This window comes from Kryptolebias marmoratus, linkage group LG12 (genome assembly GCF_001649575.2).
Source record: "Kryptolebias marmoratus isolate JLee-2015 linkage group LG12, ASM164957v2, whole genome shotgun sequence".
Lineage (NCBI taxonomy): Eukaryota > Metazoa > Chordata > Actinopteri > Cyprinodontiformes > Rivulidae > Kryptolebias > Kryptolebias marmoratus.
Window position 1 is genome coordinate 16,549,351 of NC_051441.1, and position 23,993 is coordinate 16,573,343.

At 39.6% G+C, this 23,993-nt stretch overlaps 5 protein-coding genes and 1 non-coding gene across 9 annotated transcripts in view; 2 read left to right on the plus strand and 4 right to left on the minus strand.

Annotated features, from left to right (window-relative positions):
* Positions 1-4,588, plus strand: part of gucy2c (guanylate cyclase 2C) — a 22,659-nt gene extending 18,071 nt beyond the window's left edge. The window contains exons 25-27 of one of the 2 annotated variants that reach the window (XM_017416477.2): positions 274-368; positions 465-541; positions 2,043-4,588. In XM_017416477.2, the coding sequence (XP_017271966.1) occupies positions 274-368; positions 465-541; positions 2,043-2,250 (380 nt within the window). In that variant the 3' untranslated portion in view covers positions 2,251-4,588. The remainder of the gene's footprint in view (positions 1-273; positions 369-464; positions 542-2,042) is intronic. The other variant, XM_025006043.2, reaches the window with a different exon arrangement.
* LOC112450532 lies at positions 4,531-7,682 on the minus strand. The gene is made up of 3 exons (XM_025006044.2): positions 7,511-7,682; positions 7,120-7,311; positions 4,531-5,279 (listed from the first exon to the last, which is right to left on the minus strand). The coding sequence occupies exons 1-3, from the start codon at positions 7,611-7,613 to the stop codon at positions 4,972-4,974; spliced, it is 603 nt and encodes a 200-aa protein (XP_024861812.1). The 5' UTR covers positions 7,614-7,682; the 3' UTR covers positions 4,531-4,971.
* Positions 7,683-9,135: 1,453 nt separating this feature from the next.
* On the minus strand, positions 9,136-16,197 carry plbd1 (phospholipase B domain containing 1). Of its 2 annotated transcripts, none has more exons than XM_025005991.2 (11): positions 15,979-16,197; positions 15,324-15,546; positions 15,114-15,197; positions 14,610-14,751; positions 13,105-13,245; positions 11,793-12,001; positions 11,425-11,672; positions 11,182-11,322; positions 10,495-10,680; positions 10,288-10,394; positions 9,136-9,745 (listed from the first exon to the last, which is right to left on the minus strand). In XM_025005991.2, the coding sequence occupies exons 1-11, from the start codon at positions 16,043-16,045 to the stop codon at positions 9,569-9,571; spliced, it is 1,725 nt and encodes a 574-aa protein (XP_024861759.1). In that variant the 5' UTR covers positions 16,046-16,197; the 3' UTR covers positions 9,136-9,568. The 2 variants fall into 2 exon arrangements, with proteins under 2 accessions (XP_024861759.1, XP_017272018.1); XM_017416529.3 differs by having other exon boundaries at positions 11,425-11,625; positions 11,857-12,001; positions 15,979-16,194.
* A 158-nt stretch (positions 16,198-16,355) lies between these two features.
* Positions 16,356-16,428, minus strand: trnar-ccu. Its single transcript has one exon. It is a non-coding gene; the product is annotated as a tRNA-Arg (tRNA).
* Positions 16,429-16,725: 297 nt separating this feature from the next.
* Positions 16,726-23,720, minus strand: pick1 (protein interacting with prkca 1). The gene is made up of 13 exons (XM_017416471.3): positions 23,555-23,720; positions 23,037-23,101; positions 22,747-22,858; positions 22,401-22,529; positions 21,031-21,097; positions 20,780-20,869; positions 20,650-20,703; positions 20,392-20,454; positions 20,089-20,222; positions 19,785-19,877; positions 19,643-19,693; positions 18,212-18,356; positions 16,726-18,091 (listed from the first exon to the last, which is right to left on the minus strand). The coding sequence occupies exons 2-13, from the start codon at positions 23,075-23,077 to the stop codon at positions 17,838-17,840; spliced, it is 1,233 nt and encodes a 410-aa protein (XP_017271960.1). The 5' UTR covers positions 23,078-23,101; positions 23,555-23,720; the 3' UTR covers positions 16,726-17,837.
* Positions 21,433-23,993, plus strand: part of LOC108236047 (galectin-1) — a 7,570-nt gene continuing 5,009 nt past the window's right edge. Inside the window, exon 1 of one of the 2 annotated variants that reach the window (XM_017416472.3) lies at positions 21,433-21,556. The gene's annotated coding sequence lies outside the window, so the exon portion shown is untranslated. Of the gene's footprint in view, positions 21,557-23,246; positions 23,342-23,993 lie in introns of those variants that run through there. The other variant, XM_017416473.3, reaches the window with a different exon arrangement.

Here is a 23,993-nt window from a genome sequence, read left to right on the forward strand (position 1 = left end):
GAGCGTTGAAGTCCCCCAGTAGAACAAGGGAGTCCCCAGGAGGGGCACCCTCCAGTAACCCTTCCAAGGACTCCAAAAAGGGTGGGTATTCTGAACTGCTGTTGGGCGCATAAGCGCAAACAACAGTCAGGACCCGTCCCCCCACACGTAGACGGAGGGAGGCTACCCTCTCGTTCACCGGGGTAAACCCCAACGTGGAAGACACATTATTTAAAACAAAATGGAGGAAAACAAAAATGAAATCTAACAAACATGCATCTCTTTGTCTACCAGCTCTGAGGATTCACGTGAGCCAGCCCACCATCAACATCCTGCAGAGGACAGACTGCAAGTTTGAGTTTAAAAGACGAGGAGAGACATACCTGAAGGTGCCTTTTAGTTGGGTTTTATTTTTATTTATTTTACTGCTTATCCATCCAGGAATTAAACTTGTATGTATGAATTTGTGCCTGTCTGATTCACAGGGGAAAGGCAAAGAGATGACATACTGGTTAACAGGGGTGACAGGAGCAAAATACAACCTGCCTACACCTCCGACAGCGTGAGTAATGTCTCATCTAGTCACACCTAACAGCTATTTTAGATTTCTGGGGGACTTTTCATATATAAAATTAGAGCTGGTGACATTTTTTTGTTTTGAGGAACATCGTCAGTCAAATGCGGCCTTCGGATTCTGCTGAAAAAGAGACGTCGTGACCCAACAGTGCTCTCAAACTATAGATACATTTAAAAACTGCCTATTTTCTTTAAAAAAAAACATTTTTCTAAAACTTTAATCGACTTTAGAGATTTTTACCTGCTAACAGCAGAGCTGGTTTTGCTGTTTTATTGCTTTTAGATCTTTCTGCTGCCTTTGATACAGTGAAATATAAAATCTCTCCGTCCAACAAGTTGTTGGTGTCAAAGACAGTTTTATTCTGGTTAAATCTTATCCGACACATCAGAGTTTTTCTGTTCGTTTTAGGAGAATACTCCTCTTCTACAGCGGGGTCAAGGGTCCATTTTGGGTCTACTGATTTTTAACCTGTTTATGTTACCTTTTAGGGTCTATTTTTAGGAACCATAACATTCATTTTTATTGGTTAGTTGATGATCTATCTGCCCAATAAGTCTGACTGTATCAGTCCATTTAAGCCACTCTTGAACTGTTTAAATGACATCAACACAATCTCATTGAAAACTCTAATGTTCTCTGTTATTTTGTCAAAAAACAAACAAACCACACAATCACTCTGCTGTCACAAACCTCAGTTTTATTTCTGACAGCTCTTTCAAATTGGACGAGCAAATTAATGCAGTTGTGAAATCGGGCTTTTTCCATTTAAGCTTTATCGCCAAAGTAAAGCCATAACTCTCCATCAAAGACCTGGAAAAAGTGATTCATGCTTTTATTACCTCTTGCTTGGACTACTGTAACACTCTGTATGTTGGTTTAGATAAATCATCTCCAGAACACAGCAGCTCATCTTTTAACAGGTACTAAAGAACAGGAACACATACAGTACCTCCAATCATGGCTTCTCTCCACTGGTTTCCTGTTTGTTTCGGGATTTGATTTCAAAAACGTAAAGCTCATTTTTAAAGTTTTGACTTGTCCTGCCCCATCATATTTATGTTACAGCCTCAATAATGACACAAATAAGAGCACATCTGTCAACCAACCAGTTTTTCTTAGATGTTACAAGATCCAAACTAAAATATAAAGGTGATCAAATATTTGTAGCTGCTGCTCCTAATCTATAGAACAGTTTACTTTTTCATTTATGGACCAATGAGATTGTTAAGACTTTTAAATCTCTGCTGAAGATCCAACTTTATTCATTGGCTTTTGATTCAGAGTATGAAACCCCATACAGTTAATGGTTTTATGTTGTGTTTCGATACTTTACTTAATTGTTTTTTAATGTCTTTTTTATTTTATATTTTTGTTTGACTGAATTGTAAGGCACTTCGGTCAACTTCTGTTGTTTTTAATGTGCTGTAGAGATAAAACCGACATTGGCATATTCTTGCAATGCAATCCACTGATGTTTCTGTTTCAGGGAGAACTTCCAGCGGCTCCAGCAGGATCTGGCAGAAATGATCGTGTCCAGTCTGGAGAAGCGCGGAGGCGGGAAAGAGGGTTTCGAAAAGAGGAAGACCTTGTCCACCAAAATCCGTTGGAGAGACGCCAATGGCAGCCTGCAGAAGGAAAGTCCACCGGAGTATTTCCACCTGGCCGTCACTGAAAACCCCAGTACCTACTTGTGATAACAGCACAGAAGAGTTTTGGGTAAAAGACAGAGATGAGGTTGATCCGTGTGAGTCAGCTCTGCTGGGTGTTGTGTCGGGTCACATCTGTTCAGAAACAGAGGCTGAGAAAAAGCGAAGGAGCAGCAGTGCAGAACACAGAGTTGCACAGAGACATGATAAAGATGTCTGCTAGCGTTATGAGTGTCCTTTCCCTCGGGTTACAGTTCTCAAAGTGTCCATCCTCTGCACAAACCTCTCTGACTGTAGCACCTAAAATATACACAGTTTCTAAAGTTCGGGCAGTTGAATTGATTTTAAAAACTTAGAAATGTGTGTTCCTCTAAATGAAAGGGTGATCTAACTTAAGCAGCCTACACCCAAATGATGGCTTTATTGTGGTAAGAAATAAAGCTTGGAATTAAGGTCCATTTTATACATGAAACTGGCACATTTGCAGTGAAGGATGCCATTTTATTTATATTAAATATGACTGTAAGGAGGGTTGATTTGCTGAAAAGGTAGCAGTTTCACATTGTGTTTAGTGTGGTTTGCTAGGGTAATATTTTTTTAATATGTTTTTGTCAAAACTACATGTTTGTGGCAATCACTTCTTATTTCTGCCTGGAGGCATTGAGAACTTATATGTGGTTGCCATTAAAAACACGAAGACTTTATTGTGAGAATGGTTCAATCAGAAAGTGGAGTTGTTTTTTTCTGCAAAAGAAACCCAAATGATGAGTAAAGACACAGATTGGACTTTTCTTTTACTTCAAACAGACCTGTTTCTGTGTCCTGCAGGAAACTAATTGACTGAAAAGTTTGGAAAAAATATTTACCATGTAAATAAGCTTTAGTTGCTGCAAAGACTGTGGAAAGACACTTACCTCCGTATTTATTAGATACACCTACAGTTTACAGTCATGAGAAAAGGAAAGGACACCACCTCTCAGTTCCAGGGTTTTACATATCGGGGCATAATAAAAATGATCAGGTCTTTACCAGATTCTAAAATTATTAAAATATAATGTCCGGTGTATAAAAACACACAAATCTTTCCACCATGCCATTATTTATTCAACAAAAATGAACCCAAAACTAAAAAGATGTTTGAAACACTAAGTTCAGTCGATGATTCAACAGCTTATAACCTCCTTTTAGGAGCAACGACTCCCTGCAGCTGTTTCTGTATGACTCAGTCTCTCACACGAATGAGGAGAATTTCTGCCCACTCTTTTTCTTTCTTTTTTAAATTTCTTCAATTCATTGAGGTTTACAGATATCAATTTCTGCTCAGCTCTCTTAAGGTCCCACCACAGCATTTCAATCAGGATGAAGTCTGGACTTACTGGACCGTTGTAGCACTTCTCTCTTTCCTTTCTGAGCCATTCTGTTGTAGATTAGCTGCTGTGTTTCAGATCATTGTCCTGTTGCATCGTGACCCAGTTTGGTCCAAGCTTCAGCTCTAAGTCAGATGGCCTCACATTTGACTCTAAAATCCTTAAACAGGAGTTCATGGTCGACTCAATGACCCAAGAGCATCTCCTGTTGCTGCAAAACAAGCCCAAATCATCACACCACCACTGTGCTTGGAAGCTGGTAGGATGTGTTTGTTCTGATATGCTGTGTTTGGTTTTCTTCAGACATCTCTACTTTGGTCTCATCTGTCCAACGGATGTTGTTCTAGAGGTCTTGTGGTTCATTCAGATCAAACTTTGCAAACCGGAGCTGTGCTGCCGCGTCCTTTTTCGAGAGAAGAGGCTTTCTCCTGGCAACCTTTCCAAACAGTTTTTTTTTTTATTGTACTGTCACGGACATGAACTTTAACCTTTAACCTGCTAAACGAGGCCTGCAGAGTCTGAGACTGCACAGTCTGACCTTGGGGTGAATGTGCTGGGGCATCCACTCCTGGGAAGATTAACCGCTGTCTTAAAGCAGGAGTGGTGGACTCAGTTTTTCAATTTTGACAATAAAGTCATGGAGGAATGTTTTGTGCTTTTGTACACTTGAGACTTGATTTCATATTTTTAAAATCTGACAAAGAATAAATATGTATATAAAACACTGGAATTAAAAGAGGGAGTACTTTATTTCCCATGAATTTACAATAAAAATGCAGAATATAAATGTAGTCCAACAACATCAAACATCCATATTAACAACTCTCTCAATAAGATTCAATATAAGGTTTTTAATACTAACAAAGTGTTCTGCTTTAATGACAAAAACAATTATATTTAATAAATCAGTATGGAGTGCAAATCTGTATTTATGCTAAGGCACAAAAATGCTACTTTTTTAGAATGTGAAATATTTTTTTGATTAATCTTTTTGTTTTATTAAATGATGTTTAAAACAAGAGTGAAAGTGTTTTTTTCTTTTGTCTTCTTGAATTTGTCACAAAAGAGACAAACTCTCTTTGCATGCAAGTTTCAGTGGTATAATCAAAGTACAAAACATTTTAAAGCAATACAGAGACGTAGGAAACAAAAGTGGTTTCTGACATTTGTTTAAAACCATAAAAACATGGCAGATAAGATGAAAACTCACCACACAGAATAGAAGTGTGGTAAAAAAGAACACATATTCATCATATTACACAATACTGCATGACCACTAACCCTGACCTTGACTCTTAAAGCAAGTCTTTTTCTGAAATCTAATCATTTGCAACATATTTGTACCAGAATGTGACTGCTAATATACTTGTCTCTGCAACATAAGTAACCCTAACACTCAGCCCTACAGAGTTTTGGTTGTCACTAACACAGTGCCTCCTAGCTCTGTGGCAGGAAGTGGGACTCTGTGGTCCGCCACAGCGCTGCATACAGCCAGTTCTCCTTCTTTACTGCTACGTCTCGCGGGGCCGCTGCAAACGGTAAAGCCGTCCTCCCACTTTGACTCCGTTTGGCCCCGAGGGTACAACTGGTGGCAAGGTGAGGGGGCCTCTGCTGCTCGCTGACAAGCCAAGTTTCTGTCAGAGTGCGGTGGAGGACATTTAATTGGTGGTTCTGTTTTCGGAAGAAACTCTGGTTCTGGTACTGGATCCTCTGCAACATGAATAACATAAACCAGCACTTAATGTTCACACTGACTGTATTGCATGTTCAGATAGCATCAAATTCATTAAAAAATACACAACTTTCTGGAAAGGTTCCCATCCAAAATCCTCCGCTCTACACTTTATCTCAATAGTTCAACAACAGTGAAGCATTTACGTGAAGGCAGCTGCTAGAACAGCACTGAGTCCAAAACCAATGTCCCCAAAGTGACATTAAAGTATTTTGTATTGTACTGTAAAGAAAAAAATGGACTGAATTAAATTGTAACTCAGTAGTTGTAATGGACTGTATTGTGTCATATCACAGCAAATTATCATGTGTCATTTTGTATCATTACTTTTTACAGCATGGTGGGATATTATATCATGTTATATTTTAATGTATCATGTTTTGCTATATTATTTCACATTGTATTATATTGTACTGTGTCATATTGCATTTTTTTGTATTATGTCATATTGTATTGTACTCTATTGTATAGCATTTGTAACATGCCATACTGTGTCATACTATAGTTTTATTTAATATCATATTGTTACATACAATATGAATATGTACTGTGCCGTGCCATATTGTATCACATTTTATCTTATCATATTATTTTGTATCATATTGTGTCCATTTGTATTCTGTTTTATCCTAAATTGCTGCCACAGCATTGTCACAGTTTTTAAATATTTGTTCGTTTCGACAGTAAACAGCACCTTTCTAGCCAATCAGGCCACTCAAAGCGCTTTACAACACAATTTGTCCTCGTTTATCCACACACACATTCATCCAGCACTCTGCTACATCTCTACAAAGCTAACCTGAATAAATCCTCCTCTGGAGTCTAATCAGTGCTGTAAACTCCTTTCATACACTGATGGAGCACACACCGGAGGGGTTCAGTGTCTTGCCCAGGGGCACTTCGACATGTGGCATGCTGGTGGAATCGAACTTCCTGCTGTCTTGTTGGAGGGACTGCTCTAACCACTGAGCCACAGCTGACCCATGTGTTGTTTGTGTTTCATGTATTCACACATGAAACACAAAAGTTTCATGTCAGATTTAGGCTTTCAGAGCTGTTCAAAGCAGCTGCTGCTCACATGAGCGAGGTTTTCCATCCGGGAGTCTCATTCAGCTGCTTTCACAGAGAAAATCGACAGACTTCAGCTGCATGGATGCAACATGGTGTGTCTTTTTGCCAGCAGGTTTATGTCAAACAAACTACCTGAACGAAGAGTTACTGTAAATGTTTTTAAGGTTTTATGGAGACCTAATTTGTCTTGCCCAAACAGGGGACTTGTGCTAAAACCAGAATAGACCGTAACAGATCAGTACCGACCCACGGGACATCTAAGAAGAGAACAGAAACTGTGGAGTTTCTGCTGTAGAGAACGTCACACTTCAACACCTGCTGGCGTGTGACTCTGTTTCCTCCACACGACTCTCGGCTTTCTGGTCTACATGTCAGATCTTCATCATCACTTTGAATATGACACACACCTCATACTGGGTGAATATTTGAAGAACAGGGTAATGTTTTTTTTTTTTTTGTTAAAAATCCACCAAATGTAACACTTTGAGAACTGCATTATTTCTTAAACTTGGGCTTGAGTAACAAATATGTTAATATCTTGCCTCAGCAGCTTCTTCCGTTGGGAAACCAAATCCACGAAGAGTATTTAAATCGTTGTGACCTGAGTTTACTTTTACAAACTAAACACTAATACAGTAATTTTATTGTTTAACAGTTTTTATATAAACTTACAGATTGTTAGCCTCAAGAAAGAAACAAAATAATCCTTAATAAAACCATATATAAATAGATAACATTTGCCCTTACCGAAGTTGCTGCTGACTCTGGTCTTTCGTCTGAAAATGACAAACCAAAGGGTCAGAGCTAAAATGGACCCCAGCGTGACCAGAACCACACAAATCCACAGAGTCTGACTCAGCACCAGCATGGTCGGCAGCATGGTGGCTTTGGACGTGGTGATCTTTGTTCTGAGCTGGTCCACAACCATCAGGACCGGCTCTGAAAGGAACACAATAATTCAGCTGAGCTCTTTTTGGACTAAAGGGTGAAAAACAGAAACAAACCAACAATAACTCTAAAGGATTAGAGTCAGCAAAAATTAAAAAATAAAAAAACAGCTAGAATAGTTTTCTGTTCATTAGACAGAAGAAACATTTTTCTCATAAAGAAAACACAAAAATTGATAAATAAAACTCACTTGTTGTCGACGGAGGTTTAGTTGTGGCTTCGTTCTGCCAGGAGTGACAGGCACTCAGGAGGATGTCCCATTTCTGGCCCTCAGGACATCTCCTCTTGACCATGGCTGGAGCACTGTCTGTGAAGAGGTCTGCTGTGACGATGTTCTCCTGTGAACCTGTGATTAAATGACATAAAAAGAAGAAGGGAAAAAAAACAGAGAGGAGGGCTTCGATGTAATAAATGTAGCAGGTCCAACAGAGGTTTCACTTCCTCTGCATGAGTCCCACAGGAACAGAGACACAGAGACAGCATGGCGAATGTACGTTGCTGTGAAAAAACAGATTTCTACTGTTTTTACTTTTTTGTGACACTTAAATGTTTCGGATCATGAAACAAATGTTAATGTCAGATATAGATATAGATTTGTCGTCCTGCTGCAGAACCCAAGTGAGCTTTAGTTAAGGTCATGAACCCAAGCCAGACGTTCTCCTTCAGATTTTTTGGTAGAGAGAAGAATTCGTGGTTGCATCAATTACAGCAAGTCGTTTTTTAACTCACATTATAGAATGAGATTATTTTCAAGGTTTGACCAAATCGACTACAACTCTGTTCCTTCTCATCATAACACGATCTTAGTTTAAAACTCTGGCATTAAAGACAAATGAGTAATTTGAATTTATTCAAGGAGTACTAAGCCTTTAACTGTGTTAGTTTCCCTTCCATTCAGGGTGTGCTTTCTGCTTTGTTTGCAGTATTAGATACATGCTTGTTTTTATGCTTTCAGTTACTAATAAAGACATTTAGACCACTTAGGTTTTCTTTTGACTCTCAGGACAACAACACTTCACTTTGGAATCCCTAAAGACCCGGTCTGCTCTGGTTAGTTAGCTGATTCACACAAAAATGATTCTGCTGCTTATTTTCTTTATGCTGAGGACAAAACTGGCCACCGTGCGGTTCTTAGGCACATACGTTTCATGGCTATACCATGGGGATTTATCAACGAGGTGAGATTAATTCTTTCTGGCAAAGACGCTGCAGATTGGCAGAATAAAGCAAAATAAAAGACAGGAGGAAAGAAAACAGGTCATTTAAACAAACCCGCTTCAATTTGTTTTCTTCCACCAACTTTTTGCAGAAAGCCTAGAAGCAGGCGCAGCACCCCCTGATGGTTGCCAGAGGGCATGCATGTCCAAATACAGAGTAAAGAATTAATGCAAAAATTAAATCAGATTTCATTTGTGCTGCACATGTTTAAATTCTGACATTTTGATATTGAGTTTTGCAATTCTGATATATAAACCAACACTGTTATTGTATATCTGTGTGTAAAATATTATACAAAAACCCACAAAGAAGTGGGCAGATTAGCATTAGGTCGGGATTGTAAATTTATAGAAATTATCTGTCTAAAATATGAGTTATCCAGATTTAGATGAGACAAAATGCACTGCAGGTATGCATTTCACTGCATATATTTGGTATCCTGATATTCTTTCGCCCCTTAACGGAAACGTCTTCCCACAGCTACGTTTATGCATCACTTCCCTCCTGAACCTGTTTTGACAGAACACCATTTAGTGTGAAATCTTGCTTGAAATTTCCTCATCTCAGTGGTTGAGAGTAAAGATGGGACTGCACAGGTACAAATGTGAAAATTTAATAAACAGCAGACAGGTGAAAATGAAGGCACAGTACACATCCACGGTATTACAAAACACACACACATTATAAAACACAAACCTGAGATGATGCATCGATTGCTGCAAGATCTACTGAGGGATCAACATTTATTGCACCGTTTCATTTAGGGTTACAATGATAGTATCTGCAGGTATTGAAGAATAATTTATAAAATACTTCAACATTAATTTGGTGTTTTTAATCAAATCATAAAGTTACAGCAGTGTTTAAGGCACCAATGGCAGCACATTTATCCTGCTGTCAAAAAACAACACCCTGAGAGAAATATCTGCTTAAATTCAGACTTAAAATCAGTTTGATTTACAAGCTATTGTCTGATTGTGCAATAGCATCTTTCTTTGGCTGTCCAGACACACAAGCGCACACACACACTTCACGGCTCAGAGAGGAGAGGCTTCATCTGGACAAACGTGAAGTTGTAGTACTGCGGGAGGCCCTGGTGGCTGATGCTGCTGAACTGATCCCATTGGAACGGCGGGAGGCCGTCCTGCGTCGTTGGCCCGTTCACCGCCTCTGCAACAAAATCACCCGCCATGTGGAAATCTGTCACCTGCACGAAGAACAACACAAGCTGTTACGGTCCTCCCTGGCTGTATGACGACGTTTCCGGTTTGTTTTTTTGGTCCCTATTTGATTAGACACAACACTCTAATTGGGGGCTTGTTCAGGATTTACACCTGGAACCTCTCGGTGGATTTTGTTTAAAAAGTTTTCACAACATCCAAACATTTGGAGCCTTTTTCAATCCTTGATTAGCTAGCTGTTTGATAAGCAGCAGGGAATGAGAAAGATTAATGCTAGCTGTTAAGGAAAGCTTCAGGATAACACTAAAAACACAACATGTGATTTAAGGACAGCAAGTTTTGTGGTGCATGCTCCAGTTCATGCAAATTGATCGTGGTCTGCTTTTCTCTTATACCTGTTGAAAGTGTGCTGTGTTTAGATGAGCCAAGTTTTAGCGGGTCTGTATGGGTGGAACTGCACTGTGAGCTCTCTGTACAGAAACATTAGGCTGAGAGGTTGTTGTCAGTTTACTCCAGCTGCATGCTCGAGTGTGAGGGGTTCAGCGACATCGTGGTCATCACATCCTACCTTAGTGTCATAGCAACCTCCTGGTGAAGCCTTCTCTGCCTTCAGGTCATTACGACAACAGATGGTCTTGCAGGGGTTGCCCTCAGAGTATGGATCCTTCTTGTAGTCTAAAAACACCCCAAGGAGACAAAAGTATCAAACTAAACATTTGTCTGGCGATAAATGACACACGGAGACTTTCAGTCAATAAGACAAAGAGCAACACACTGTTGAATCTCATGATGTACTTCAACGAGTCCAGATCCTTCACGTTGGCCTGGTCGCGGCGGAAGATCTTGGCTCTGGGACAAAGGTCGTAGGAGAAGTCGTTGCCATACTCCTTCCACATTTCACCGTACCCGCTCAGTATGTAGATGTCCCGGTGGAAGGGAATATTATAGGACGGCCAGAAACCTGAATTAAACAAAGGCAAACGAACAAGATGTTGCATAAAAGGCCAAATAGGACAAATACTATAAAAAAACAAAAACAAATGAAAGGTCTAGTATTCCTTGAAGGAATGCTTATTGCCCACCGCGGTTTTAGACTAAAATCATTTTATGTTGAAAAAATGATAACATTGTAGCTGTTTGAAAACTTTGAATCTCAAGCAAGACTGTAAGATGTCAGTCAGAGAACTTTTGTTAATGAGTCTCAGCTACTACCACATCAAATGTTAACTCAATAACTATAAATTGACTGAGTTATAGACATTTTTGTGTTGGCTAATGTCGATTAGCTGTGGCAATCGTGAATCAAGTTGACTCCAAAAGCCGATCAGTTGTAGAAGTGCATCCAGTGATTCCTTTCTGAAAAGTTTCATTGAAGTCTGTCGAGTGGTTCATGAGATATTTTGCTAACAGACAACATGACGACACACCCGCCGTTCGCCAGTGAGCAATGACCGCGTGTTACCTCGACGCAGAGCCTGTGTCTGGTCAGAATGCTGCACCAGCCCGGGGATCTGCTCCACCACGGTCAGAGCACCGTCATCAACGCTGTAGCCCAGCTTGACTTTGCTCCTGTCCAGAACCATGTACTGGTTGTTGTAGGTACCTGAACAGGTGGACAGCCAGTTAACGCCCGAAGTCTTTCAGTCAGAGCATATGGTCTAAAATCGGACCACACCATCATCATCAACATTGAGCCAGTACTGACCCGAGTTGTACATGGAGAAGATTTTGGCCCATTCCTCTCCTGTATGAGCCAAGCTGTTGGCCAGCCGGACCCTCTGCCATGCCAGCAGGCTGTTCGGGGTGATTTTGTCAAACAAGGACGTGTTGAAGACATTGTTGGTGGTCTGGGTCATCATCAGCCCGCTGCCCAGGAGGTAAAAGTCATCCAGAGACACCAGGAAACCTGAAAACACAAACAAGGTTCTAGAAAGGAGGTTCACTGATGCAAACCTTTGGACAGAGTAGAGAGAAATCATTCAAAAATTAGAGTAAAACAGCTGATTTGGGTCGAGTCTGTGGACTCTGACGCTTAAAAGTACGAGTTTGTGTGGAATAACTGCAAGTCTTTACAGTTTTTTGCTGATGTTTTTGTCTGAATAACTCGTGTTGAGGAGAATATCTGGCGTCCACCCACCAGGGTAGCTGCTGAAGGACAGTTTTCCAGTGGCGGTGTGGGGCTCGAAGACATGGAAATCCCAGTGTTTGTAGATGCGCATGGTGGCGGCGTACGTGTACCAGCTGGAATGGGCAAACAGGACGTTCTCATAACCTGGCAGTATCTGAGGAAGAGGATGGAAAACAGGAAGGCGGACTTAGGGTTCAGGATTCGAAAAGATATTTCTATACCAGGAGGAACGATTTGAATTGGTCATTTTTAGGGGTTGTAGGGGTGCTAGAGCCTTGATCCAGCTGTCAGAGATAAACTGAAGCAATGGGACAGAAGCTGAGCATAATACGCCATCAGCTTTGGTTAAAGATCAGCTCCCAGGTTGCCTTAAGATGCCAAACAAAAAAATGCATTATCAATTACTCTCCAGCAGTCGCAGCACAGCGAGACACCACCTAAACTGCTACAGGGGACATTTAATTTGAGGTTTGCTGAACTTACATGTCTTTCACTGTTTACTCCTTCCAGCCTGTTTGTGTGAAAAACCCAGGGATTTTATCTGAGACAGCCTGAGGCGGAACCTGGTTCCCCCTGAAGATAAAACATCCGAACACGAGCAGGGTGGTGTGGCACCTAAATCTTTACATATGAGAGAAACTAAACAACTGCACAAATACATGTGACAACACCTAAGAACCAGCTGTCCTTCTACAATACATCTCCAGTGTAACAAAGACTTCTTTTTTTTAATGTCCACAAAGAGAGATGGTTTGAGAGAGGAGGAAAAAAGTTGTCTATGTAAACAAGAAAACGCGTTAAACAAGAACGGTGGTTTTAGGTTTCCTGAGTCAAACATCTACAGGGTGGACCTCCCCTTTCTCACTTTGTAATATGTGATCAACACACCTCACAAGCCAAACAGCTCACAGGATAGAGAGGTACATTCGTCCATTAGAATGAATTGTAGAAAATAAAAATAATAATTAAAAAAAACCTTTGAGATTTGTTGCTTCATCCAGCTTTAGAGAGGAGGTAAACGATAAACAACGGCAGCTGTTATGTGGAAGTTTAAAGTTACTTTTACTGAAGTAGGATCTTTCTTGTTTTGGAGTAACTTTAAGGTGATTAGAATAAACAGGAAATTCCCTCCTTCGTTTTAGTTTTTTCTCCTCTTTTTGCACACCTTTCTGCATAAAAAGCACAGCAGATGGCAGTGATGCGTCGCTCATGTGTTCTTCAGGAGCTTTTGAGGAACACGGTGTGCATTTCTGTCACCTTGATGAGCGCAGAGCAGTGTCCCATTCCTGGACGCCTGAATTGACCCATCGGAACTTCAGAGCCGGGAACCAGTGTTGGGATCAGATCCAGCAGGTCTCCCACCGCGTTCAGGAACTGGACGTCAAACAGCGACAGCGGCTGTGGGAAAGGCAGCAGATTAACAGCTGGTCAGCAAATGGAAATGATGTCCTGCTGCCTTTAAACAGGGACACAAATATCAACAACTCATAACCATTAACCTGGAAAAGGAAATATTGATACGTTCTTTTGCAAAATGACTTAAACTGAATCTTAAAGCAGAACAAACAGGTTGATTATGGCTGCCCAATATCTAAATATAATTTTCAGTAGCAGAAGTACTTTAATGATTATTCTTTCTACAATAATATTATGACATTAGCACTACAGTGGTGTTTTCAGAGGGGAAACAAAAAAAGACATGAAAAAATAAAACGTGATCTCTCTTTAAATATCAGACTTCATAGAGAGAAGTTTGGTTGGTCTGGAGCTTCCTCATTTTACATCAACTTACAAAAATAGGATGAATCCCTGAGATGAAGTGTGTATCATCAAGAGTTTTCCTTTACACAGACTTTTATCAAACCACAGCCTAGCATTCAGTTAAAGGAAGGCATGCCGCCCGCCGCCTTTCATACCAGAGTTTCAGGCTGAGATCATCTTACGATGAGAAATGACAGAGTTGAAGCTGTTTTGATCAAACCTCGGAAATTATGCTCTGCAGTCTTATCTGTTATAGTTATACCAATCTTGCTATTAGATAGAGTTACTTGACTAATGTTTTTATTTCTGTATTTGATTCTGTAATTGCTTTTTGATTAGTATTCTTGATATTTTAAAATGGTTCCTCTTAGAGGAAAGTATATTCATGTTTGTTAGTTCACTCAAATTACCTGTTATAGTTATATCAAACTTACTATTAGCTAAAATTACCTGATTGATGTTTTTTATCTCTGTATTTGATTCTGTTGTTGTTTCTGTATTGTAAAGCACTTTGGATCGCCTTGCTGCTGAAAAGTGCTGTATAAATAAATTTCACTTCACTTCACTTATGTGCCATTGCAAGGTTTTGCAAAAATGTGCTTGGAGTATGTGTTGAGAGTGACTCTCAGCTACTACCACATCAAACTTTAGCTGAATATCTGTAAATTTAACTGAATTATTGTTCTTTTGTGTTGGCTAAGGCTGATAAGCTGTGGTGGCCATATTGATTTAATCATTTGATTTAATCACTGCACATCCAGTGATTATTTTCTGAGAGTTTCATTAAAACCTCTCCGATCGTTCATGAGATATTTTGCTAACATGGCAGACAAATGAACACCCTCACAAACAGACACGGGTAAAAACATTATCACCCCTTTGCCTTTTAGTGGCAGGTGATAAAGATATGCTCCTAAACTCACATTAAACTTCTAATGCTGGTGCTTCTGCCTTTATTTTTATGTTTTATGAAGTTTGTGTTTTTGTTTGGTCCATTTTACCTTCTTTCCTTGCCTCTTGGCCCACTCTGCCACTCCCGCCTGCATGCCGTCCATCTGCGCCACAACGAAGCCGACATGTTTCCACAGATGATCGGAGCTCTTGTTCAGCTTCACCTGCTCCCTGACCCACGAGTCCTGGTTCCTGCGAGGGCGACACTTCCTGTTTAGTCATTATTCATCATCATTCGTGGAAAAAACGGAGCCAAACACTCCCCAGACACAGACACGTGGTTGAGCTGCTAAAACTGACTCCTAACAGAAGCTTAACTTTGAACTTTTTGAAGTTTACCAGCTAAGAACGATTCAATGTAATGATCTCATTCATCTGCTTCGTTTCTCAAAGCTGAAACAGAATCAACGCTAAGAGTGAGTTTTATTCGGCTGCTCTGTGCCACATGACTTCACCGTGAGCTGAACTGAGAAAAGGATATGAAAGTCAGAAATAAAAATGTCAGACTGTATGTGGTTTCAGAGCTGCTGAAAGTGAAGACAGATCAGACTTACGCCATGAAGGTCTTAACCGGGCCGAGGATCTTTGGATCTTTGATCAGCTGAGGATACATGTTGGTGGAGTGGTCCATCATCTGCCTGAGGAGCGAGAGGAAGTCTTTATTTTTGCAGCTTTTTATTTGGAGCATCGTACGTTCCAGAGGGCACACAGGCCTTCCTCAGAAATGAATAAAATGAAACAATAAAGACATGTGTGTCGCTTACTGGGCGGTGAGGAATCCTTCGAGGTAACCGGCCAGGAAGAACGTGATCTCGTCTGTTTCGGGAGTCTTCCCGTACCCGGCGCGGATCTCCAGGATGCTCCAGCCTGACGTGGACAGGGTGTCATTCAGGTACCCATAGGCGTCCCCGTCTGTCTCCATCACCCCCTCCTTCAGGTGGACAAGCTTTTGCTCAGGGTCCCAGTACACAGTGGCTGTTGTCATCTCTGCACACAAATCCACAACGAGGAAGAAATAAACAAAATGGTAATGTTGAATATTTGAAAAACACGCTTCTCTGAAATCCACAGGCCTAAAATAATGGTCTAACATCTATCATGACTCCAGTAAATCCATACTACTTTAGAGTTACAAGGATTTTAAAAAAATCATACACCTTTAAGTTTAGGTTAATACATGTGAGTAAATGTAAAAAAAGGAAAGCTCGTGTAACTCTCATTTACTTTGGGATCATCCACCATAAAGTAATTTCAGCTCAGTCATTTTAAGTCTCAGCACTTGAGTAAAAGCAGACACTATGAACAAAATGTTGCATATAAGGTTTCAGTCATTCTAAGTAAAATATCTGAGAAACAAAGCCCCACGGATCCTTACACAACCAGCAGGGATTATCCTCCTGACACACTCGTCCTACTTACTGTCAGCTGCGAAGGTCGAAACCACTTCAAGTAAGAAGAAAACACACAGCCTCGTTACTGACGGCATGTTAGCGACAAAAACTGTAAAAAGACAAGGAGCTTAGATCGGTTCAGCGTGAAGAACCGGATCGACTGAACGCAGTGGCAGAGAAAATCAAATGTTTTGTTTCAGAGGGAAAGTCCAAGGCAGCAGCCAAGAGAGTCACGGGAGCGGAGCGCTTCCTGATTGGCTCGGAGAACTGAAGGAGGAGGGCAAAAAAAAAAAAAAAAAGATTTATAAATGAACAGCTGAGCTGCTGAATCAAGGAAAAAAAAAACATGTGACTACCTAAAGTAAAGGAATACCTTGTTGCCTTTAACTCGTTAAAATAATGTCCCACCCCAGATGGGACTCGAACCCACAATCCCTGGCTTAGGAGGCCAGTGCCTTATCCATTAGGCCACTGGGGCGCTGTAATACTGTATGGTACCAGCTGATATATTTATAGCCACAATCATGTCATAGACGCACAACGATTACTTATAAGAATTTTACTGATGCGACGGAATGTGTTTAATACATTTTAACTTTATTTGCGTATATTTTACATAGTCACAAACATTGCATCAGCGCAATGCGGAAATAAAACGAACGGAAATGTAAATAAGAAAAGGACAAATATCATGGCTATTATGTTAAATCTTGGTTTTACGTGTACTACAACCCTGCACTCCAGAGGTCCTCCAATTAAAGCATTTTATCAATGATTTAGAGCCAAATACAACAGCTTTAATAATCAATATGTTGTAATTGTTAACAAGGAATCAGTCATTGGACGAAAAACAAACAAACAAAAAAACAGAATAAAGATCCCTCCCGAGTTTTTAAGATAAAAACAAAAGACAAAAACATTTTCATCCATTAGCAAACCTCAACTATGGCAGCAGATTATGGTGCTATGCTGCCCTCTTGTGGTCATACAGGATATTAATTTTAATACAATTACTTTAAACAATAAATCTCACTCTATTGATTTTTTTTAAAAATAGTATTTGAGAAACAAACAATATAAATAAGGTTAAAAACAGCAGGATGACCAAACCAGTGTCTGTGAATCTTATTCCTATTTAAAACACCTCAAGTACACTTTAAAAACACTTTAAGTCCTTGTGAAGTTATTCATGCAAGACCGTGACGTTGTGTTATTTTTCTTAGAGAGTGGCACACAACTGGAATGTAAAAGCATAGTATCACTTGGAAAAAAACAACACAGACAAGTAATGGAAAAATTACGATTTCAACTTAAAGCTTGCATTGAGAAAGGGGAAACTTAATTGCAGAAAGTTAGTTAAATAATAAAAAAGGTGTGTAACAAGTTCATACAATAAACACTTCATGTGTGAGAGGACCTTCAAAGTTGGTTGTTGCTTTTACATCATTTTTATGTAGTGTTGTCTCCTAACAGTATTTTAGGTAGCTGAATAAATTCTTCTTGAGCAAAAAGTGCATCAAATAAAATATGAAATAAATATAAAAGGTATGACATTCAATAATTTGCAGACTGATAAACACTACAAACCTATTAGATTTCATCTTAGACAGGGCAAAAAAAACACAAAAAATAAAGGCACAAATCATAAGCTTAAAGATCCCACTCTGCAGTGATAAAACCCCTTCACCACGCTCATAAAATAAAGACCCGTTGAGCCAAGAAAATATTTTTAAATAGATGTTGAAGTTGAAGCTTGCGATGTAAAATACAGTAAAATAACCAACAGAGCAGCAGCTATAAATGTAATTCATCTTTTCTGAGCAGTGTTGACCGTTTTAGCTGCTAGATGCTGCTGCAAAGAGCTGATGTTAAATCAGTGACACACACTCATTCGTCATCGATCAGTTTCTCTGTGCCGTTCTCCGCTTGTCTGCTTCCTTCCTCCTCACCGCCGCCGCCTTCCTCCTCCTCCTCCTCTTCATCCGTGTATGAGAAGGACTGGCTGCTGTAGTTGATTGTCGTGCGGAACAGGTCCACTTCGATGGGGAACACGTCGGCCTCCTTCAGGACAGCGTAGCACTCGTCGTAGTAATGCGACATGCCTGAGACGAAGCGCTGCAGCTGGAACACGATGTCCTGAACTGCGGAGGAAGAGGAGTCACAGATGAAGCTGTAGCATCACTTGTCTCACGCTGGCTACTGAGACTGAAGTTCGATGAAGGAGGAGAAAACGAACAGCTAAGTAAACAAAACAAACGAACCATGTTTCTGATCCAGCAGCTCTATCTTCTCCAGAACGTCCTTCCTCATTTTAGCGAAGCGAGCGCGGGCCTCCTGTCGACACCTCAGAACCAAACGGTACTCGTAGTTGCCGGTGCTGACCCGATACAGAGGCTCTCCCATGGCCTGTTTACAGGTTAATGAAGTCAGAGGAGAAAAGCTGATCAAACATGCAGGGAGTGAACACAGGATAACTTCATTTTGTGCAGTAAATCAAACTCAAAGGGCACCACAGAGGCGCTCAGATAACACAATGACATGTAGCTGTTTGTAAGTTGGAGCAACAGCAGTAAAATGCAACTATTTGAAACACATTTAAATGCTACATTTAATATAACTCAAAATAGTACAAAAACAACTCATCAGCCTCCAAAACATGAAATAAATAATTTGAATAAACAATAAAAACACAACAAAAAGGTTCCAGGATGCTATTCCCTATCATGCAAGAAAGGAAAGATATTGTGCTGTAAAAGCTCAGCCCTTAGTTTCTCCTTCTGGGTGTAAATTAACGAGCTTCTTATTGTTGGATTTTTAAAAAGCACAGTATCTGTTTGCTGTACAGGGAAGCAGTAAGAACCTTCTTTCCTTTTTTACTCATGAAGGAAAGCATTAAACTCCTGAAAAAGACAAAGTCATATTTGCATCTGTTGTTTATGAGTCTATAGCCGTTTCCTTTCAATTCATTAAAAGTATTATTAGTCCTTTCATCACAGAGTTGCTGAAAAATGATTATATTGTCGTACAGTGAAAACCTTTAAAATTGAACAAAAGAAAGCTAAAGAAAATGTTGAGCCTGATGAGTCTGTGGTGGGTTTTTATGAGGAACATAAACACTGGAGAGCAGCTATTAGGAATGACAGAAGAGCTGCTTCATATTAATTTACTGAAGGACTTTAAAAAGATGACCTTAAACCTTTAAAGATTCACTATCAGTCCCACCAGGTTGACTTTGTACCAAGCACCAGGAACAAAAAGAGGAATCTGCACATCTTCACCTGATCGTCCCTAAATGCATCAGCCTGCATATTTCTATTCACATACCTTTACTTTAAAGAGCTGATAGATGGTCGTCAGGAAAGTTCAAAGATCTTTAACTTGTTGTTCTTTGGCTACATGTCAGATTTTATTGACCCCTCATTTCACGTCTAGTTTGAGATCACAGACACATTTGTCTGAGGCGGCAAATCTGCCCTGAAGTCTGTAAACAAAATTTCAATGTTTTTCTCTGTTTTTATGAATCTCAAAGTAAAAAAAAAAGCAGAGATCTGTTATTTTTCTCTTTGCTTTTAGGAATTCTTTACTTGGAATTTTAATAGAAGACTTTAAGAGTCATTCTTGATTATTGTGTAAAAAGCTTCATGTTTTCCTCTTTTTGGAAACCTGAAACACAACTCTTCACGGATACTCACAATGCTGCTGTACTCTTCATCATCCATTTCCTTCACCTTCAGGCAGTATGACTGAAACACACAGGAAGTTCAGCACATCTATTTGAGACGTCAGTATGTTGTCTCACACATGAAAGCAGAAAACCCCAGAGTGAGGCCTCACCAGGTATTCAAACTTCACATCCAGGTACTTTCTGATGGTGAGCTTGGTGTCGGGTATGGCCTTGTGGAGGTAAGTGTTCAGATCGTGGAGCATCTGCACATTGAAACAGGACTGGTCAATAGTTGAAATGATTTTTAAAGTTTAATAAAATCAATGTGACTGATACAGAAGGAGATGGTTCACAAACACTGTTTGAATGTATTTTTCCCTAAATAACTTTGAAGTAAAGGAACAGTGTAAGAACGCAGCCTCTGTGTGGCCTGTGTGCTTTCAGTGCAACACAGAACTGATGATCTGCACTTACGGGCTTGATGGTTTTTAGAAGCTTAATTCCGTATTTCTCAATGTTCCTGTGAGCATCGGCGAACTTCACGAACGCCTCGCTGGCTGCAGCCTGAGGCTCTCTGACACCGATGACAGAAAAAACATCTCCAAACGCTGAAACAACAACAAGAAGTCAGATACAAAAGCTAAATGAAAGGATTCTCAACACTAAATACATCCAGATGTTCATTTAACTCTTTTGTTTCTGCTATTCAAGATAAAGAACTAAAAACAATCCAGTAGTATTTACTCTAACAGTATGTTTTTATATTCAGTAACAGACCTCTGTGAGTTTGGGAAAGCTCAAAGAAAGCTCTGAGCAGCCTCTTGGTGTGCTCCATCAGTCCTGCAGCCAGACACACAGATAATGAGACACTGACCTGAGCAAAACCAGCTCATCTTAACCAACCGCATCCATTTGATTAAAATAAGTCACAACTGGGGTCAATGTTTCCAAGATGGTCACTAAACATAGTTGATTTCCAAGGAGTAAATTAGAGGAGTTGTTTTAAAACAACAACCCTTTTAGAACTGAGTTTACCTTTATAAAGTTCTGCTGTTTTCTCCAACTCTTCTAGTCTTTTGACCAGCCCATCTGTGAAAATATATATTGAATCACCAGTAACAAATCGGCTACAATAATACTAAGATTCTTTCAATAAAGACCGTACCGTTACAAAGAATAGCTCTGCTGAGACCGAGAGCATCAGCTGTGCCCGAGCTCATGTTCTCCACCAGACGATGCTTCACTTTCTTTAACACTGAAACACAAACTATGTGTTAACGCACCAAATACCTCTGAATATGACTTGTGATGGCGCTAGCATGCAGAATTATATTAATGTATGTGATTCACAGACACATATATACATACTGACAGCAGCTTGAGGCGAAAAGTATTTAAATGTGTCACTACACATACCGATATCTAGAGATTTCCCCTGTTTTGGGTCAGCCTGCAGTTTGTTGTAGTGGATTACTGCCTCTCCCTGTGAACACACAAACAGGATGGAAACGGATACACGAGAAGGTGAAATCTTGTATTTGTTTCATTTCGTAAAAATCCAACATTGGAAATGTGTGGGAAAATGATTAATGTGCAAACTGTTCCGACATAGTGGTTCAAAAGGTGACATTCAGGTGCAGTATTTGTCCTGACAGAGCGACACCAACACAGTTTAATCCTTTAATTCCCTCCCTGAGCGCAGCCTTCAGCTCACCGCGCAGGAAGTCATGACATTTTTTTGTGTGTGAACAAAGGATGTCTAAAACAACACGGCTGCTCTGCATTGGTGGTGTTGCTCCACATGCTTTGGGCTTTTGTCCCGACTGCTTCCAACCCAATAAAAATCCCTTTTCTCCTGCCTGATGCTGGACTCACAACAAGAATTAGTTCACTTTCTGGATATTCACTGACGAAACTGCAGCTACAGCAAAATATTAAAAAAGTGAGTTATTCTTTGTTATTTTTATTGCCGATTTAAAATCATATTTACAGGATAAGATTAAACTGGATTTAGGTGAGATTTACTTATTGTAGTTCTTATAAATTCAAATTGTCAAACATTTAACTGATGAAATAAAGGTTGACATGCACTATTATTGATTTATTAGGATTTACTACTATAAAACAAGTGTTTCCAGAACTGTTGAAGGAATAAATCAGGAAAATGACAGATTTAAATTACACCACAGAGCCACTGCAAAAGGAAAATTATTTTGACGTGTGAAGTCATATTCAGAAAATATATAAACAAAAACAGATAAAAAGCCAAAATGTTGAGCTGCTAAATGAAGTAGTTTTAGATCATATCAGTTTTTTCTCTTTTCTTTAGACACAGAATAAAAAAGCTGAACATATATCCTCCAAGAAGGGCGTTCTAAAATTTGCCCGGTGTTGAAACATCATCATCCCATTTTGAGACTGTATAATTTTTTTTATTTTTGTGTAGATTCATCTTAAGATAAAATCTATTAACAGTACTCTAACAGTAGGATAATAAGGTGCTCATGAGCTGAAATTACAAGAATTTCATCTTGTTTGATCAATCTGGAAAGTATAGTTTTATCATTTTCTGTAGGTATAACCCACAACTAATAGGCTGATCTCACTGTATCCTGTCAAAAGAAAGGAAAAACTGCTGGAATACATCATTTTAAAATAGGAAAATATCATGGCGTCTCTAATGTGCTACTTCAATCATGACAATATTTTAGTTCTAGATTCATATATCCTCAAATAGTTAAAATTAAAAGAAACAAAAACAAACTGTGATTCCATTCCCAAAGTACCTGGACAGCTTGAATCATCTTGGCCACCTCCACCTTTGTTTTTCCTTTTACTGTTTTCCCATTCACTCCTGTGATTTCATCACCTGCTGCCAATGTCCCATCCAGAGCTGCTGGGGTGTTATCGAAGACCTGGGAGACAAAAGCAATCGCGGTAAAAGGTGATAATGACTGTAGAGAGAGTTCGTTTCTCTATTTAGTTCATCAAATGGCTTTGTACTGCATCATTTTAATTCCTAACAATGGCGTTCATTTAAATATTACATTTGTTTTTTGCTAAGTACATTTGAAACATTAGGAAAACATGTAACTGCAGGTGTGACATTGGTAATAGTGTTTCTGTACCTACCTGAACAATATAGAGACAAGGACAGTACTGAGCTCCACCACCGATGCTGATGCCAATCAGATTGTTGGCATCTTTCTTCAGAGTCACGGTGCCCGGTACTGTCGGGATCCCTCTGGTGAGGCCAAAGACACATGCAGAATGTGTGTTTAAATCAGGAAATTTGTTCACATTATCAGCCGTTTTTAAATGATTGAGTATCAATAAAAGAAAACATGCCAATATAATCACCACATGCATTACTGTGAAATGAATGATGAGGATTATGAAACATTGAAACACAGCTGACTCACAGTTTGTCCTCCTCCAGCTCGTAGTCCATGTCTGTGAACATTGTAGGACAGATTCACTGCTGTCCCTGTGAAAGTGACAACATCAGTCTGTTATCTGAGAAAATATACGATAACAGGAAAACGAGAGAATAAGAGCATCTTTCTCATTGCGGAGTGATTTCGTGTTAAGTGAACTTTTTTATCTGTCACATTTCTGAATAACAGTGAAAGTACATTAAGTTTTTCTGCCCACTGAAGCAGAGATAGGCGCAGTCAGCTCGGCTTCTGACAGAGGAAACGCTAGCTCCGAGCGGCAGAAACAGCTGGTAACTAATAACTCATGCCATCTAAGAAATACGACCCTTAATAAGTGGATTAAACCATAAACTTGTGCGTCAGAAACAGATAGAGAGTTCTTTCAGTGTAGTGACGGAAGTTAATCAGAAAATTGCTTGCTAACGCCACTTAGCTGCTAGCATGTAGCCTTCAGACAGGTGCATTGAAAATGGCGCAGCTCATAAACACCGTAAATTGTTTACCTTTATTCGGCGTCGCACAGCTTTGTTCTATAGGTGCCGCTTCCTATGCATTAAGTCCTAATTTGCCGAGATGTGCCTTAAATTAACAATTACATTAACTTCTGAATGTATTGACAGCTCCTATTTACTTTATTTTGTCACTTCCGGCAACGTACCGGAAGTTACTGAGAAGTTTGTCTGCTGCCATCTGGTGGTCAGAGTTGGAATTACAAATACCTCTTGTGCAAATCTGATGTAATGGAAATCAGTGTACAGGTGCTGGTCATAAAATTAGAATATCATGAAAAAGTGGATTGATTTCAGTAATTCCATTTAAAAAGTGAAACTTGTATATTATATTCATACATTACATACAAACTCATATATTTCAAATGTTTATTTCGTTTAATTTTGATGATTACAAATGACAACAAATGAAAATCTCAAATTCATCATATCA